This window comes from Macadamia integrifolia, chromosome 5, assembly GCF_013358625.1.
Source record: "Macadamia integrifolia cultivar HAES 741 chromosome 5, SCU_Mint_v3, whole genome shotgun sequence".
In the NCBI taxonomy this organism is placed as follows: domain Eukaryota; kingdom Viridiplantae; phylum Streptophyta; class Magnoliopsida; order Proteales; family Proteaceae; genus Macadamia; species Macadamia integrifolia.
This window is the reverse complement of record NC_056561.1, coordinates 24,425,148-24,439,310: the sequence shown is the minus strand read 5'-3', so window position 1 is coordinate 24,439,310 and position 14,163 is coordinate 24,425,148. Positions and strand designations below refer to the sequence as shown.

Sequence of the window (14,163 nt, the reverse complement as noted above, 5' to 3'; positions counted from 1 at the left end):
TTTTATTAATTATATCTATTACAATTACTAGGTCTCAACAAGTGGGTATAAGTGCTATAAGCTACATAGGTGGTATCCCCTTTCTAGTATGCTGGGTCTTAGAGATGCAAGCTAGATGCAAACAGGAGTCAGCCAGTCCTAAAAAGAACCTTGGTCCCCCAGCTAACCCTTAAATAGTAACCTCTGATAGCCATGGTCCCAGAATCCCACACCGTCATCAGTCTCCCATGTTGTCTGACAGTCGTACGTACAGTATGTCATACTATACTATGCGGCTATGCCCTTTCAAGATACAGTACATTGTATCCGGGCGTAATAGTCCTCCGCGACTTACCACCGAGTGAGATTAGCCAATTCCTTACCCCCTGTTGGCAAGGGATTATGGCACTGGGATGTGATCCTAACCATATGCATCTACATGCATCCATATCAATCATAGCATCCATCACACATCTGTGGCCACAATTGTAACACTGACCTCTGAGCCCATGGTATCAAAAAGAACCTCGGCCACACCGTGCCTTAGACTGTTAATATTACAGCCATCACCACACAGCTATCATACTAGACATCCACAAAACCTCGATCACATCAAAGTCGGTGAAATCATACAACATGTGTAATATATATATATATAAAATAAATCCAAAACCGGGTTTCCAACACATTACACATGAGCATGTAGAAACATAAAAGCATACAAAAACACTCTATAAAATAAAACAATCACCCACTCACTTGATACCCGAACCTGATGCCTTTTCGTTGAATTCCCATCCACACGTATTCTTGCCAAGTATCTTAGGTGCCTAGTTAAACAATTAATATTTTAAGTTAGTTTCATTAGTCACTGTCTAAAGACAACCCAATTCCCTAAACTCCTGTTGAATTCCCTCACTGGAATCCAGACCAACTGATTCAAGACCAGCATCTCTCCTAACAGTGATCTGCTAACTAATTTAGCTTTTAATTCATGTCCAGGCCTCTAATTTAACCCACACAATCTCAGGGTTACCTATTTGTCTAACCAGACCAAGCCACATAGTACTTAGGTCATCAGATATCCTTCAGAGGTAACATGTGAGTTATCACAGCCCTCAGCCGACTGGGCTGATTCCCAACACATTCTTCTTTTCTCTAATACTATTCACTGTAAAGGGCATGTTCTTACATTCCCTATGGACATACCCTAACTATAGCAGAGTTCTCTCAGCCAGTTCAGTGATGGGATTTGGAGATCCTTACCACAGGCTATCCAAAGCCATCTTTATAGGGCTTAATCTCACTAAACATGTATTAGCAGGCCCCACCCTTGTATAGGGTGTACCTAGACCCAACCAGCAACCATTTAGGGTTCTGAGACTCCAACCGGCGGGTATGGTCTGGCCCAACCGGCTGGCAGCTCGTGCCCACCTGTTCAGGTCTGCAAACTGCAGGATTTTTCCCATCTATGGATAGAATCTGCCAGGGCAATTTTCCCACCTTTCAGACCTCCGAATTCGCTCTATAGACTATGTTAGTCATGCTCAGTCTAGATGAAGTGTCAATTTGGCTGATCGCAGCCCAATTCATTGAACACAGGGCCGATTGGGTTCCAATTCTCCCAATTTCCTACCCAGGTAACCCGACTACAACTTCTGTCCATTCTCGGACAAAATTTAGTGTATGTAGGGCTTTAACCCATCTCCAGTTTCATTTAATTTTACCCAATTGGGAAAAGATCTATGATCTAGGGTTCCAAGGACAATTGCACAGTCAATTGGGCTTTTAGCTGTAAGGAGCTAAACTGAGTTCCCACTGCCATTTCCCTACCTCCAACTGCAATTAATGCTAACCCTAACCTACTGGCGGAATTATCCTACCACAAATTCATTGGGTTAGGTTGGGGGAAATTACCTCTTCTCAGTTCTTGGAACCTGCAACTACAATAGGGAGTGTCTTGGTGCAGCTATACTGCTCCAGACCTCATTTCCAGTTGTGGCAACAACATTGGCAGACCTAGGGTTTCCTTTGGACAGCAAGAAAATAGGGGCAGCAGCAGCATCTGGGATCTGTACAGCCCTAGCAGTAGCTGAACAGAAATAGGATAGCAGCCCCATCTTCTTCCCTCTTCTTCTTGTTCTCTTTCTTTCTTCCTCTTCCTCCCTTCTCTGGTTCCATTGAATTTTTACAGTAAAAATGGTGAATGGTGACAGCCCCATTCACTTATATTCAACCAAATACCCAAAGAATTAACCTCATTTATTTCTTATTTTAAAATTTAATTATACCACTTAGACCCTACTGTCCTTTGAGGTAAACAGTGAATTAGGATTCCTAAATATGCCTCTACATATGGTGGAAGTGAGTAGTCATACTGCAAAGGGGTGGGGCCCACAGAGGAAAACCCAATTTCCAACATTCTGTTACCTGAACCGGCAGACCGGTTTGCCAACAGTGTAACCTGTTGGTTGCCTTATTTTTGGCCCCCAAGTAGTCTAAACCTCTGTCCTACATAGTCCACCATATGTGGGACTGATTCCACATATTTGTGGCTATTTTACTCCTCCTGGGCTAGTAAATTTACTAATTTCCTCCTACTAATTGTACATGTAGGTTCCCAATATGATAGCCTACTGCCCTTGTGCCAGCTAGGTCCTAACACAGGAGGTCAGCTACTTCAAAATTCAGGGTGTTACAGTTGCCTCGGTGACGACTAGGTGCCTAGGCCGCTTAGCCTAGACTGACGCCTTGGTCGTCTAGGCGGCGTGTAGAGCTTTGCTGGTGTCACCTTGAATTTCTTCCACCTCGATCACCTTAGTTCACCTTGGTGCTGCAAAAACTATGGTTGTAGTAACTAAAAAGGCATAAAACTAATGAGTTATAGTATGAAATTATGGGAGAGGTTTATTGCAACCAATGTGAGACAAGAAACCACTATTACATAGAACCTATTAGAGTTTATGTAATAATGGTACTTTGGGCACTAGTTTAGTATCTTAGTGTTTTATGTTGTAATTTCCGTTTTTACGTTTTAACTCCCTAAGGAGGTGTATGAAATTCATTCTTCATTTAGTAAATTAAAAAAGGGAGAAGAATATTTTCTTTCCCATATTCAATTGCACATCTCCTTCTCTCTCCTTCTCTTCTTCTCTTCTCATTTTTTCTTTTGCTCTTCTCACCTTTTACCTTCTCCTCTCCTCTCTTAAATCGATCCTTGCACCATTTTCAATTGAACCAATCTGGTTTTCTGCCAAAAAGATCCACAATGGAAGCTATTTACTTTGGAGACTCATAGAAAGATATAGAAATTACAAGAAAGATCTCCATATGGTCTTTATTGACCTAAAAAAAGCTTATGGCAGAGCCTTAGAGAGTTAATCTGGAAAATACTAGAGAAGGGAAGTGTTTCAAGTAAATATGTGGACATAATTAATGATATGTATGATGATGCGGTGACTAGTATAAGAACTGTGGGGGGTCAAGGTAGTGAATTCCAATTACAATTGAGTTACATCAAGGATCAACTTTAAGGCCCCTATTTGTTTGCACTTATCGTGGATGATTTAACCAGAGATGTTCAAGATGAGGTTCCCTAAGGTATGCTTTTTACATATGATATTGTTTGGTTGATGAGACAAAATCAGGGATTAAAACTAAGTTAGAGTTAAGAGATCAACCTTGGAATCAAAAGTTTCAAGATAAGTAGAACGAAGACAAGTATATGGTGTGAACTTTAGTTACACTAGGACAAAAATGAGGTGGTGCAAATTGATGAAAGGGAGATTTTAAAAAGTGATTGTTTTAGGTATCTATGCTCATTCATAAATTAAGAAGGTGATATAGATGATGATATTTCACAGAGAATTAAGACAGGATGGATGAAATGGAGAGGTGCATTTGTATTGTGTGATCATTTTAATAGGACTGTCATACGACCGGCTATGATGTATTGCAATAACCCAAATCCAGATACATGTAAGGGTACAGCCCTCGCGGGCATTGATCAGATGATCCAAAACATTCACCCAAAATCAAGCATATGAGAACTCGTAAAAATTCAATGTCAATAATATAAAACAACTAATCATAAATAAGATATTCCAAACAATACCTACTGGTGGCAATTTAAGATGCGTTCCCAAAATTTAAATTAAAAAACACTCTATCAGAGTTAAATGAAGCAGCATCCTACTATAATCATCTCCTAAAGTAAAATAAACTAATAGAAAGCTTTAGGTCACCCTCGAACTTGCTGCATCTCGTACTACCAATCTACTCCTCTGAAATGTCATATTTAATGGAGTGAGCTCATAGTCCAGTAAAATAGAATGAAATAAGGGAATAACACAGAAACAACAACCAAACAGTACACAATGATTAAATAATCACACAGAGCCGGCATTGAGGGAAATGAGCTGCTACCATTATGAGATATGGGAGGGAAACTCAACCCCCGCAAATCACACAATCACACAGATGTCACTCCACTGTGACTATTTATACACCACTATGCACAATGGGTATAAATCTCGCGGCTCAACGGGACACCCCTATCTAGTCCGGTACGGAGTAGTCCACTTGCCTTCACACACTTTCACAGGTTTACATTCTCATAAAATCACATTTTAGTCACTGTTAACAGGAAAAATGAGAGAATGCTTGTCTGTCTTTAACTGATCACACAAGTCTCCTATTTATAATATAAAATCATGATAGAGTCATAATAAGAGTACAAAACAGAACAAATATAGTATTTACAATTATGCCCCCATCTAGCCGCCCCACTCTAATTAGGGTCGGTGGAGGGGGTAAAACCCCAATGTGCCCCTACAGCACACTAGTCCTTATTCTAACACTCCCCCTCAAGTTGGTGTATAGATGTCACACATGCCCAACTTGACTAAACTAGGATGAAACAGCTTTCCATCCAGCCCTTTAGTGAACACATCAGGTAGTTAATCCCCAGACTTCACTAAAGGAACACAAATCAAACCAGCATCCAACTTCTCTTTGATGAAGTGTCTATCAATCTCCACATGTACTGGATTATGAGCAATACTGATAGCAGTCTTGTTATCATAGTAAAGCATCATAAGAAGACGAACAGGTACACCAATATCATCCAATAGTGTACGCAACCATAGTAACTCACAAATCCCCTGTGCAATTGCACGAAATTCTACTTCAACACTGGATCTAGCCGCCACATTTTGTTTCTTGCTATGCCAAGTGACAAGATTCCCTCCTACAAAGGTACACTAACCAGAGATAGACTTTTTGTTAGTTGAGCCAGCCCAATCAGCATCTGGATAAACTTCAACTTGAAGGTGATTATAAGGAGATAAGAGGATCCCTTTTCCTGGAGCTGACTTCAAGTATCATAAGATACGCGTAATAGCTTTCATATGAGAGGAATAGGGATCATGCATAAATTGACTGACCAAATTTACAACAACAACAATGTCAGGTCGTGTATGTGAGAGATATATTAGTTTTCCTACCCACCATTGGTAGTGGCCTTTGTTAACTGGTCCACCCTTCTTTTCCGTGAGCCAGCTACTAGCTTCTATAGGAATACCAAAGGATGACAACCCAACATACCTATCTTCGGAAGTACATCCGAACCTTTGAGAGAGAAAGATGCCTTTTAAGGACCTGGCACCTTAAATTCCAATAAAGTACCTTTTTTTTTTATTTTTTATTTTTTTATGAAATAATAAATTCATTACCAAGAACAGAAGAATATACAAGGGGAGGAGGAAAAAAAGGGGGAGGCAAAGCCAAACAAAATCAAAATACAACCAAGTTGAATCCTCAACCGGATCAGCAATCTAGGGAGACACAACCCAATAAAGTACTTTAACTTTCCAAGATCCTTTATCTCAAATTCTTTGTCCAGAAAACCCTTGAGATGAACAATCTCAGTGCTATCATTTTCTCATCTTTTCCTTCCCCCGTCCCCCTTCCCCCCACAAAAAAAAACCCTTCCTAGGAGTGTTGTCCCTTCAAAATGTATAGTCTACTTCTAAACTATACAATTGCACTTGCAGATAAAAAATTATATACATGATAAGCGTAAATAAACATGCTAAATCTATGGGTATTTACTCTAGTTTTTTCTTTGCAATTCCTTGATTTTTGAAATCTGAACTACCTCGTGCTCGTCTGTTCGCTTGAGCTCATTGCTATCATTCTATAATGCGTTATTATCATTCTATAATGCGTAATCTTAATATTCAGAGTTCATGATTCTCAGGTTCTAGCCTCCAAGACACCAGAATTTCTGGATTTTCATCAGGACCTGGTTAGCATGGAATCTGCATCAAAGGTTCTACCCTTCACTTTCTCTAATCTCCATTGTTTATCTCAAAGACTGTAATTGGCATATTGTAACATCTGGACCTTTTTCATATTCAGATACAATTGAAGTCCTTAGCAGAAGAAATGCAAGCAATAATCAAAGGGTTAGAAAAGGTAAAGCAAGAGCTGGTTGCATCTGAAAATGATGGTCCTGTGTCAGAAGTTTTTTGCAAGGTATTGTGGCAGCATCTTCGCTACTGAATGTGAGAAGGATTGTGAGTCAAACATTTGTGCTATATCATTAACAACCAGTTGACATCTCAATTTTCTAATTTAGTAATTCTTTTTTTACAACTGATGTAAGTTCAAACTCATCAATTAGTCTTAGTGCTAATACTTCATTTATTATACAAATAGGATCTAGATAGGACATCATAGTGGCATCAACTGATGAAAATTCAGAATCAGTTACCAAATATCTTGCCAAGAGGTTTGAGGAGCATGCAAGATGAGAAAAATATCGAGAAGATTGATGACTATTCCTGCCTTGAAATCTGAACTCTTTTTTTTTTTTTCGGTGAACAGGAAAAATGAAAATACAACAGAAAGAAAAAAAGGCAAGGCAAAGGGAGAACCCCCTAACAACTGAAGCAAAATACAATCAAATTTAAGCATTAAAACTAGGGATGGGGAGCAATAAGAGGGATCTCTTGATAAAAAGCAAGATGTCTATTCCTTTATGCATCAGGACACAAAGAACATAGTTTGCAGGGCGCTAAGGCCAACCAAGGCATTGGAGGACTGCCTAAGCACTTAGGCGACAAGATGCCCTCCTTAAGGCAAATAAGGCGACCAAGTGTTATTTTTTATTTTCCCTCTTTTCTAACATTATTTAGTATGCTATATATACCTTGTATCATTAAAAATCAACATTAAGCCACACAAAGTCATCAAAAATCAAGATTGGGTTACATCAAATCATAAAAATTCAATAGTAAGTCACATTTTTTTGGATAAATAAATCAATTCGTTAGCAAAGACGAAGATAATACAAGGGGGAGGAGAGAGAGAGAGGTGGGAGAGACCAGCTACAAAAGCAAGGGGCCCGGCCCACACAAAGTGGATACATCAAAGGGGTGGGGGGAAATGCTAATTGTAGCAAGAGGGAGGCCCCAAGAAACAACAATAAGCCTGTTCCTTGGAGTGTCGATGGCAGAACGATGGGGAAGGCAGCCGAGCTTAGAGCTAACATCAAAGTAGATGGCTTTCCAAATCTAATCGAAGGAGCGAGAGTTGAAAGTCCATCTACGTAGATTGTTGTCCATCCAGATATGAGTTATTGCAATGCAAAAGGTAAGCTTCCCAGTTGTGTCACAAATAGTGGTCCCTCAAAATGTCATGTCTAACTAGATCCATTCTCTACTCAAGTGAAGGATAGACCTACGAGAGGGCCAGTAGTTGTTGAGAACTCTTTGCCAGATGCTGAAGGAGAAGGGTAGGAGAAGAAGAGATGATCAACATCTTCCATGCCATTCCAGTAGAGGCAGCAAGACTGGGTGACTTGGATGTGCCGGTGGCGGAGGAAAGACTGTGTGGGGAGGAAGTTGGAGAGGGCGCACCATGTAGTGAAGCTATGGAGGGGGATTTGGCCTTTAAACCGAATGATATTTTTCCAAAGAATGAGAGGGGCTTTAAATCGAACGAGATCCCAGGACGAGGCTGATAAGTCACATTAAGTCAAAAAATCAACATTTAAAGAAATGCTCTTGCTCTATAATAATTTTGTTTTGTCAAATAATTTATTTTTACACGAGAATTTTTATATCAGGTATAGCATAAGACTGGATTTTCAACAAGTCTAAGATTACTTAAATCTAAGTTATAATAACAAAGTTATATCATGGTCAAACTTATTTTAAAGTGCGTCAATGCTGTTAAAATCGTCTGAGTGAAAATAATTTTGTAAACATCAAAACAAAAGATTATTTTACCAGACTTTTGGTTTTTAGCATTGTTTTACCATGATAAGATTTATAAATTTTCAGAATTGAGAAATACCCAGCATTTAAAAGTTGAAAATCACCCCTATAACCAAAAATCCAGTTTTTTTCTTGGATTGGAGGGTTGACTTCTTATCCTTTTGGAATTTGATTTTTAAACTATTTTTATTGGACTCAAATAAGCATATTTGCTTATTTATGAATAATATCTTAAGTAAATAAAATTAAATGATATTTGGCGACATGCAGTGCAATAAGGCAACAATTGCCTAGGCCCCAGGCAAACTACCTGGATGCCTAAGCCACGCTTTTACAACTATAACAGAGAATGGTGAGAAGCAACTTGTTCCTGACATCAAAGGTGATGATTGTCAAAATCTACCCAACAGTGCGCGATGATGAGGATCACCTTCTCTTGTTTCTTTCCCACCATATATGATAAATCACTGCACCAAAGGCTAACTTACCAAGGGTATCACTTGTTTTTTTGCCATTAAAGTTTTTCAAGATCCACCTCCATTCTCTGTGAAAATGAAGGATGGCTAGAAAGGGATATCCCATCTGACTACTGAATTCGTCTTTCATTGAGGGAGGACTTGCCAAGTGGATGGTATACTACTGATTGGGTGAAGACCTCACCCTTCCCCATCCATTTTTGATCTAGATTTCTCGAGAAAATCTAGTTGGCACTTATTGCCTACTACGAATTGATCTCCCATCCTATATTCCGGTAGTCACGGGGATAGGCCTCGAATCAAACTCTTTCTATCTCGCCTCTATGTCCTCAAGAAGGAGATTAGTTTGGGATCATAGCGTGAAATGCTAGTCACCGGGTGGGGGACACCTTTGGTACTTTGGTAGGGCTGATAGTGACTTCAACTAACTTATAGGGGAATAGGGCGACGAAAGGCTATTTTAATGACCGAAACTCGAGAGGGTCACCTTTGAAAGCGTTCACCAGTAACCAAAGGGCCACTCCTTCCTTTTGATTATGCCGTGATGCTGATTGAATCCAACCCATAAATTCAAAAACAAAAGATTGTTCATTTCCTTTCGTCAACATAGAAGGCATAGCGTTTCTCGTCACTCACACGGTTCGTAGGTTGAAAAAGTCCCTTTACAAGAGATAGAATGGGAAAGCCAGAAAGAAAAGTTTGTTTTCATCCTTCTCGAACTCCTCTCCGTCCCTTGCCCACTTCATTAGACGCCGATCTCATCAGGGGTCTAAATTAGTGCCTATGAGATTTTAAAAGATGGTATTGCTTATTAAGATTGGTGTTAGAAACGGACATATTCTTCATGTGATTGCTCATACCCTCAGCTTGCTCATGCACGCCATTAGTAATCTGACAAGCTATTGAGCTATTAGACAAATTGGCCTGTCCTAGGTCTACAGCCGAGGCTAAATCCTTTTACTAGGATGGGTGACCCCCTAGGAAGTCCTCGTGTTACACCCCTTTTCTCTATTCTCCTATACTAGGTCTTATAATTAAATTTACCTCTTTGTCTACACCTCCTGATGAGTTCATCAGTGATATTGGCAGATTGAACAAGAGCAGGTGGGGTCACTTCTGCCTTCTTGGCACTCCACGGCTGCCAACCATTCCAGAATTGGCTTTCTCTACTCTTTCTTCTTGCCTGTCCACAGGTAGGGGTATAAATATCAGATTAGGGCGTTACAGAGGCCCATGTATATGACAGGGAAGGAGCCCAAAGGGATGCCCGATATGTCGCCTGATATTAGCTTCCTAGGTTTACAGGTGTGAAACATTTATAGGGTTTATCAAATTGAGTTGTGTTGTGTCCTTCTGTGACTTGGAGAATAGTTCCTTGCCATTTACTTTGCTTCCTGACATCCTATGTAGGCGGAACTTGATCGTTCCCAAGGGTTCTGTGGATAAGTCTTACTGCTGATATGTCAAATATGGGAAGGTGATTTCTCATAGTTTCTGATTCTTGGTAGTGTTGAATACAAGAATCCTAAGTATGACAAGCATGTTCTCATTAATTACATTTACTCCTTTGAGAAGAGAGACACAAAATCCTCTCTTACTTTCTTGTGCCCTTTTCTTTTCTGTTATTATTCATATTCTCTAATCCGTTCAAAAGTTTTACATTTTGTTGATTACCTGGTAACTTCCAATAGTTTCTTCTATTGGATTAGACCAAATTTTAATTCATTAGAAGTAAAAGATTCTAAATTGCTCTTCATGCCTTTAGGAGCATTTGTTTTCTTAAATTTATTTCTTTTGTTTTTCCCTTGATAAATTTAAGTACAGCAATTTTGTTTGTTGTCTTAACAAATATTTTTTTCATTAGACATTGAAGGAATTTGTTGGCATTGCTGAAACAGAAGTGGCATCCTTAACATCATTTTATGCAGCAGTGGTATGCTACTAAACATCTCTCTCTCTCTCTCTCTCTCTCTCTGGTCTATTATTTTTCAATGGGTCTCTTTGATCATGTTTGCTGGTGGACAGGGTAGAAATGCAGATGCACTCGCCCTTTATTTTGGTGAAGACCCTGCTCGTTGCCCATTTGAACAAGGTATCTAAAATATCAAAATTCTTTTATTCTCTGTGTTCCTATGTGAACTCCAATGAGTAAATGTAGTGGAGTTGTTTCTGGTTTACTTGATTTCCATGTTGTTACTATTTCCTCTTTCCAAAGGATGTGGATATCATTCAACTTAACATGAGTCAATGAAGAAGGCCGAGATTGTAATTCAATGATCATCATCTATCCTTCTGGCAAAATTCATCCCAAATGTATTTTGCAAGATGAAGATTTGAAGGTCCTATTCTTAGTGATTAAGATAATAAAGCTCTTTGGAGACTTCCTTTGTAGTGTTTGGTTGGAGAAACCTTTTCCCTGTGAAGGGGGAGGGGGTTTTCACATTTGTATGATGGAAGTGGGCTTTTTAAGCTCTAAAATTTGGGGATGGAAATTTAGCCATTTCAGTTGATTAAGGCTCTTATGTGAAAATGGTTTTGGAGACTTTTTTGTTTGGTTGGAATTTAGAGGTTGCAAGAGAATGAGAGCAAGAGGGGAGATGAGAGTAGAAGGTTGAAAGAGAAGAAGAGGAGAGAAATGATGGTAGAATGCTGTGGGAAAGAATACACTTCTCTCCCTATGTTGATTCACTTACAAGGGAAATTACATCCTTACCCCCCCCCCATGCTAATATAACATAGCCAAGGGATGTAAAAGGTAAAAGGTTAAAAAAAAAAAAAAAAAAATTACATTGCCACAACACAATAGCCTTGTACCTATAACAACAACACGGCCTTATCCCAACTAAATGACGTCAGATACATGGATCCGATCAAATACAACAAAAGGAAAGCCAAAGAAAAGGACCACACAAACACCCCTAGATGTGCTGATTTGGTTAAAAAAAAAAGGCAATCTGGGATTTTCTAGCAGGAAAAATCAGATTTGGTAGCTAAAAGACCTGCATTAAGAATATAGACATAGGTTTTGCACTCCCACCAGGTGGCTACACTAGCCAACAAATTTCAAGGAATCAGGCAATTGATATCTCTATTAGCCCATCAATGAGGATAGCCCTCATCTTTTTGATGATAAACTTCTGTGCCATATGTTTCCGAGAGATGGCTGGAAGTCTGTACACAAAATGGTGATCAATTTGTATCTCAAAGTAACAATGTCGAACAACTGCACCATATAGTTCCAAGAGACATAGTCGGAACTCTCGACGCAAAACGGTGAGCAATTAGTATCTCAAAGTAACACTGTCATAATATATAATTAGACCATCCACTGCCAAATCATAGGCTCCATTATTGACCTTTTTGTCATTGTAAAGTTCTGATCACATAATTGATTGAAATCAGATCGTCCCTTTCAATTGGGTAATGGGTACCCAGTTTTATCTAAATATTTTCTGAAATGGATGATAGATGCTCAAATAGTATTTTAGCAATTCATCAAGGAGAAAGGAAAATTTATTCGAATTTCAACTCCTACAGGTTGGACTAGAAGTTTCTGACCATGGAACTGAGCTCTTTCAACTGAGATTTTCTGTAGTGGCATAAATGTCCTCAACCTAATCAACAACTGCAAGTGGATTCTTAGAGTCGCTGCTGTTAATAGCTGTAACCAGTTCCAGTGATATATCCTCCATTTCAACCTCCTACAGAAAATCATTGCACGGGTAATTCTTCCTTTTATGGAGAACAAAACTCATTTCAGAATTAATTAAAAGAAAGATCAGGTATAGTTGAGGAGAAGACAAAGCCAATGTTCATAAAATTCTTTGTTAAACAGAATTAAGTGTGGAGTGGGTTAGTGTAGGGGTTTGGTCATGTAATAGAGGTACCCCTTGTAGTCCCACATTCATAAAATTCTTTTTCAATATATAACGTAGCATGTCTGAAGTGTTTGGTTGGATCAATACATGGGAAATTGTGCGTTTTTTCACATTAATTATGAATATGCTGTCAGTAATCAAACTAAATGCATGTTTAACTGTGACCTGTCTTTCTTTGCTGTTTTTAATGGATTTTCTAATTTGTTTTGCTTCCTCTTGAAGGCCTTGATCATTGGTCTTTTAACACCCATGGAAGACTCCACCCTCATTATATGGCTCGATTATTTCCTTCTCTCAATCATGTTCAAATGTGTTTATTGTTCATGTATAACAAAAATGCCAAATGACAGAAAAAATAAATACAATTTATAATTCTATTATGTATTTTACGGTAAATCAAGCACGGCCTAAGTGAACGCTTTTTAGTGGGATCTAATAATCAAATAAATAAAAGGTGATATCTACTACTCAATTAAAAATATAAATGAGGAACATGGATTCTAGCCCTCCAAAAAGGTCTATCTGGTATCATACAAGAGGCTAGATCTAAACTATGCCTTCTTTCCTCACAACTTCTTGTATAGCAGTTGGATGTGAAGAATGCCTTCCTCCATGGAGACTTAGAGGAGGAAGTGTATATACAACCCCCTTCAGGCTTCAAGTATCCTGCAGCTGATGGTAAGATGCATCTCCTAAAGAAGGCACTACATGGTCTCAAGCAATCAGCAAAGGCTTGGCTTGAGAGGTTCAGGCCGGCCATTCTGAAGAATGTATATTTCCAGAGTCAAGCAGACCACACATTATTTAGCCGGCGAGGTAATGGTACTATCACAACATTGATTATTTATGTTGATGATATTGTGGTGACTGGAGATGACCATGATGAAATAGCTAGGCTAAAAGCCTCTTTGGCCAAACAAATTGAGATCAAGATCTAGGATACTTGAAGTATTCTTGGAAATTGAAGTGCCAAGGTCTAACAAGGGAATAAACATATGTTAAAGAAAATTTGTACTAGACCTGTTGAAAGAAACAGGGACATCGAGCTGTAAACCGGCAAGTTCTCCTATTGAGCAGAATCATAAGCTTGGAGAAGATCGTGGTCCTACCATTATTGATGCAGGGAAACACTAGAGGCTAATGGGGAAGCAGATCAATCTGTCCTTGACTCACCCAGACATTACTTATGCAATGGGAGTAGTGAGTCAGTTTATGCACATGCACCCAAAAGTGGGCACTTGGATACTATGTACCACATCGTTAGATACTTGAAATCCTCTCTAGGAAAAGGACTTCTGTATATTAGGAATAATCACTTGAGGATAGAAGGTTACTCCGATGATGATTGGGCAGGATCCATCTCTGACAGACAATCTACATCTGGTTATTGTACATTTGTGGGTGGTAACCTTCTAGCTATACAGAAGGTGAATACAGGGTGATGGCTCACCTAGAAATGCAATTCCTAATGGAATTGGTAACAAAGCGACTTTGTGGCCTACCGCTACTAAATCACCACCCCCCCAAGTCAAACCGGTGCTTGTTGTT

The 14,163-nt window shown here is 39.1% G+C and overlaps 1 protein-coding gene across 1 annotated transcript in view; it reads left to right on the top strand.

The window, feature by feature from the left end:
- Window positions 1–14,163, top strand: part of LOC122079098 (formin-like protein 20) — an 85,603-nt gene that overhangs the window by 57,171 nt on the left and 14,269 nt on the right. Inside the window, exons 13-16 of the mRNA XM_042645350.1 lie at window positions 6,239–6,310; window positions 6,400–6,516; window positions 10,602–10,670; window positions 10,763–10,829. Coding sequence (XP_042501284.1) covers window positions 6,239–6,310; window positions 6,400–6,516; window positions 10,602–10,670; window positions 10,763–10,829 — 325 coding nt within the window. The remainder of the gene's footprint in view (window positions 1–6,238; window positions 6,311–6,399; window positions 6,517–10,601; window positions 10,671–10,762; window positions 10,830–14,163) is intronic.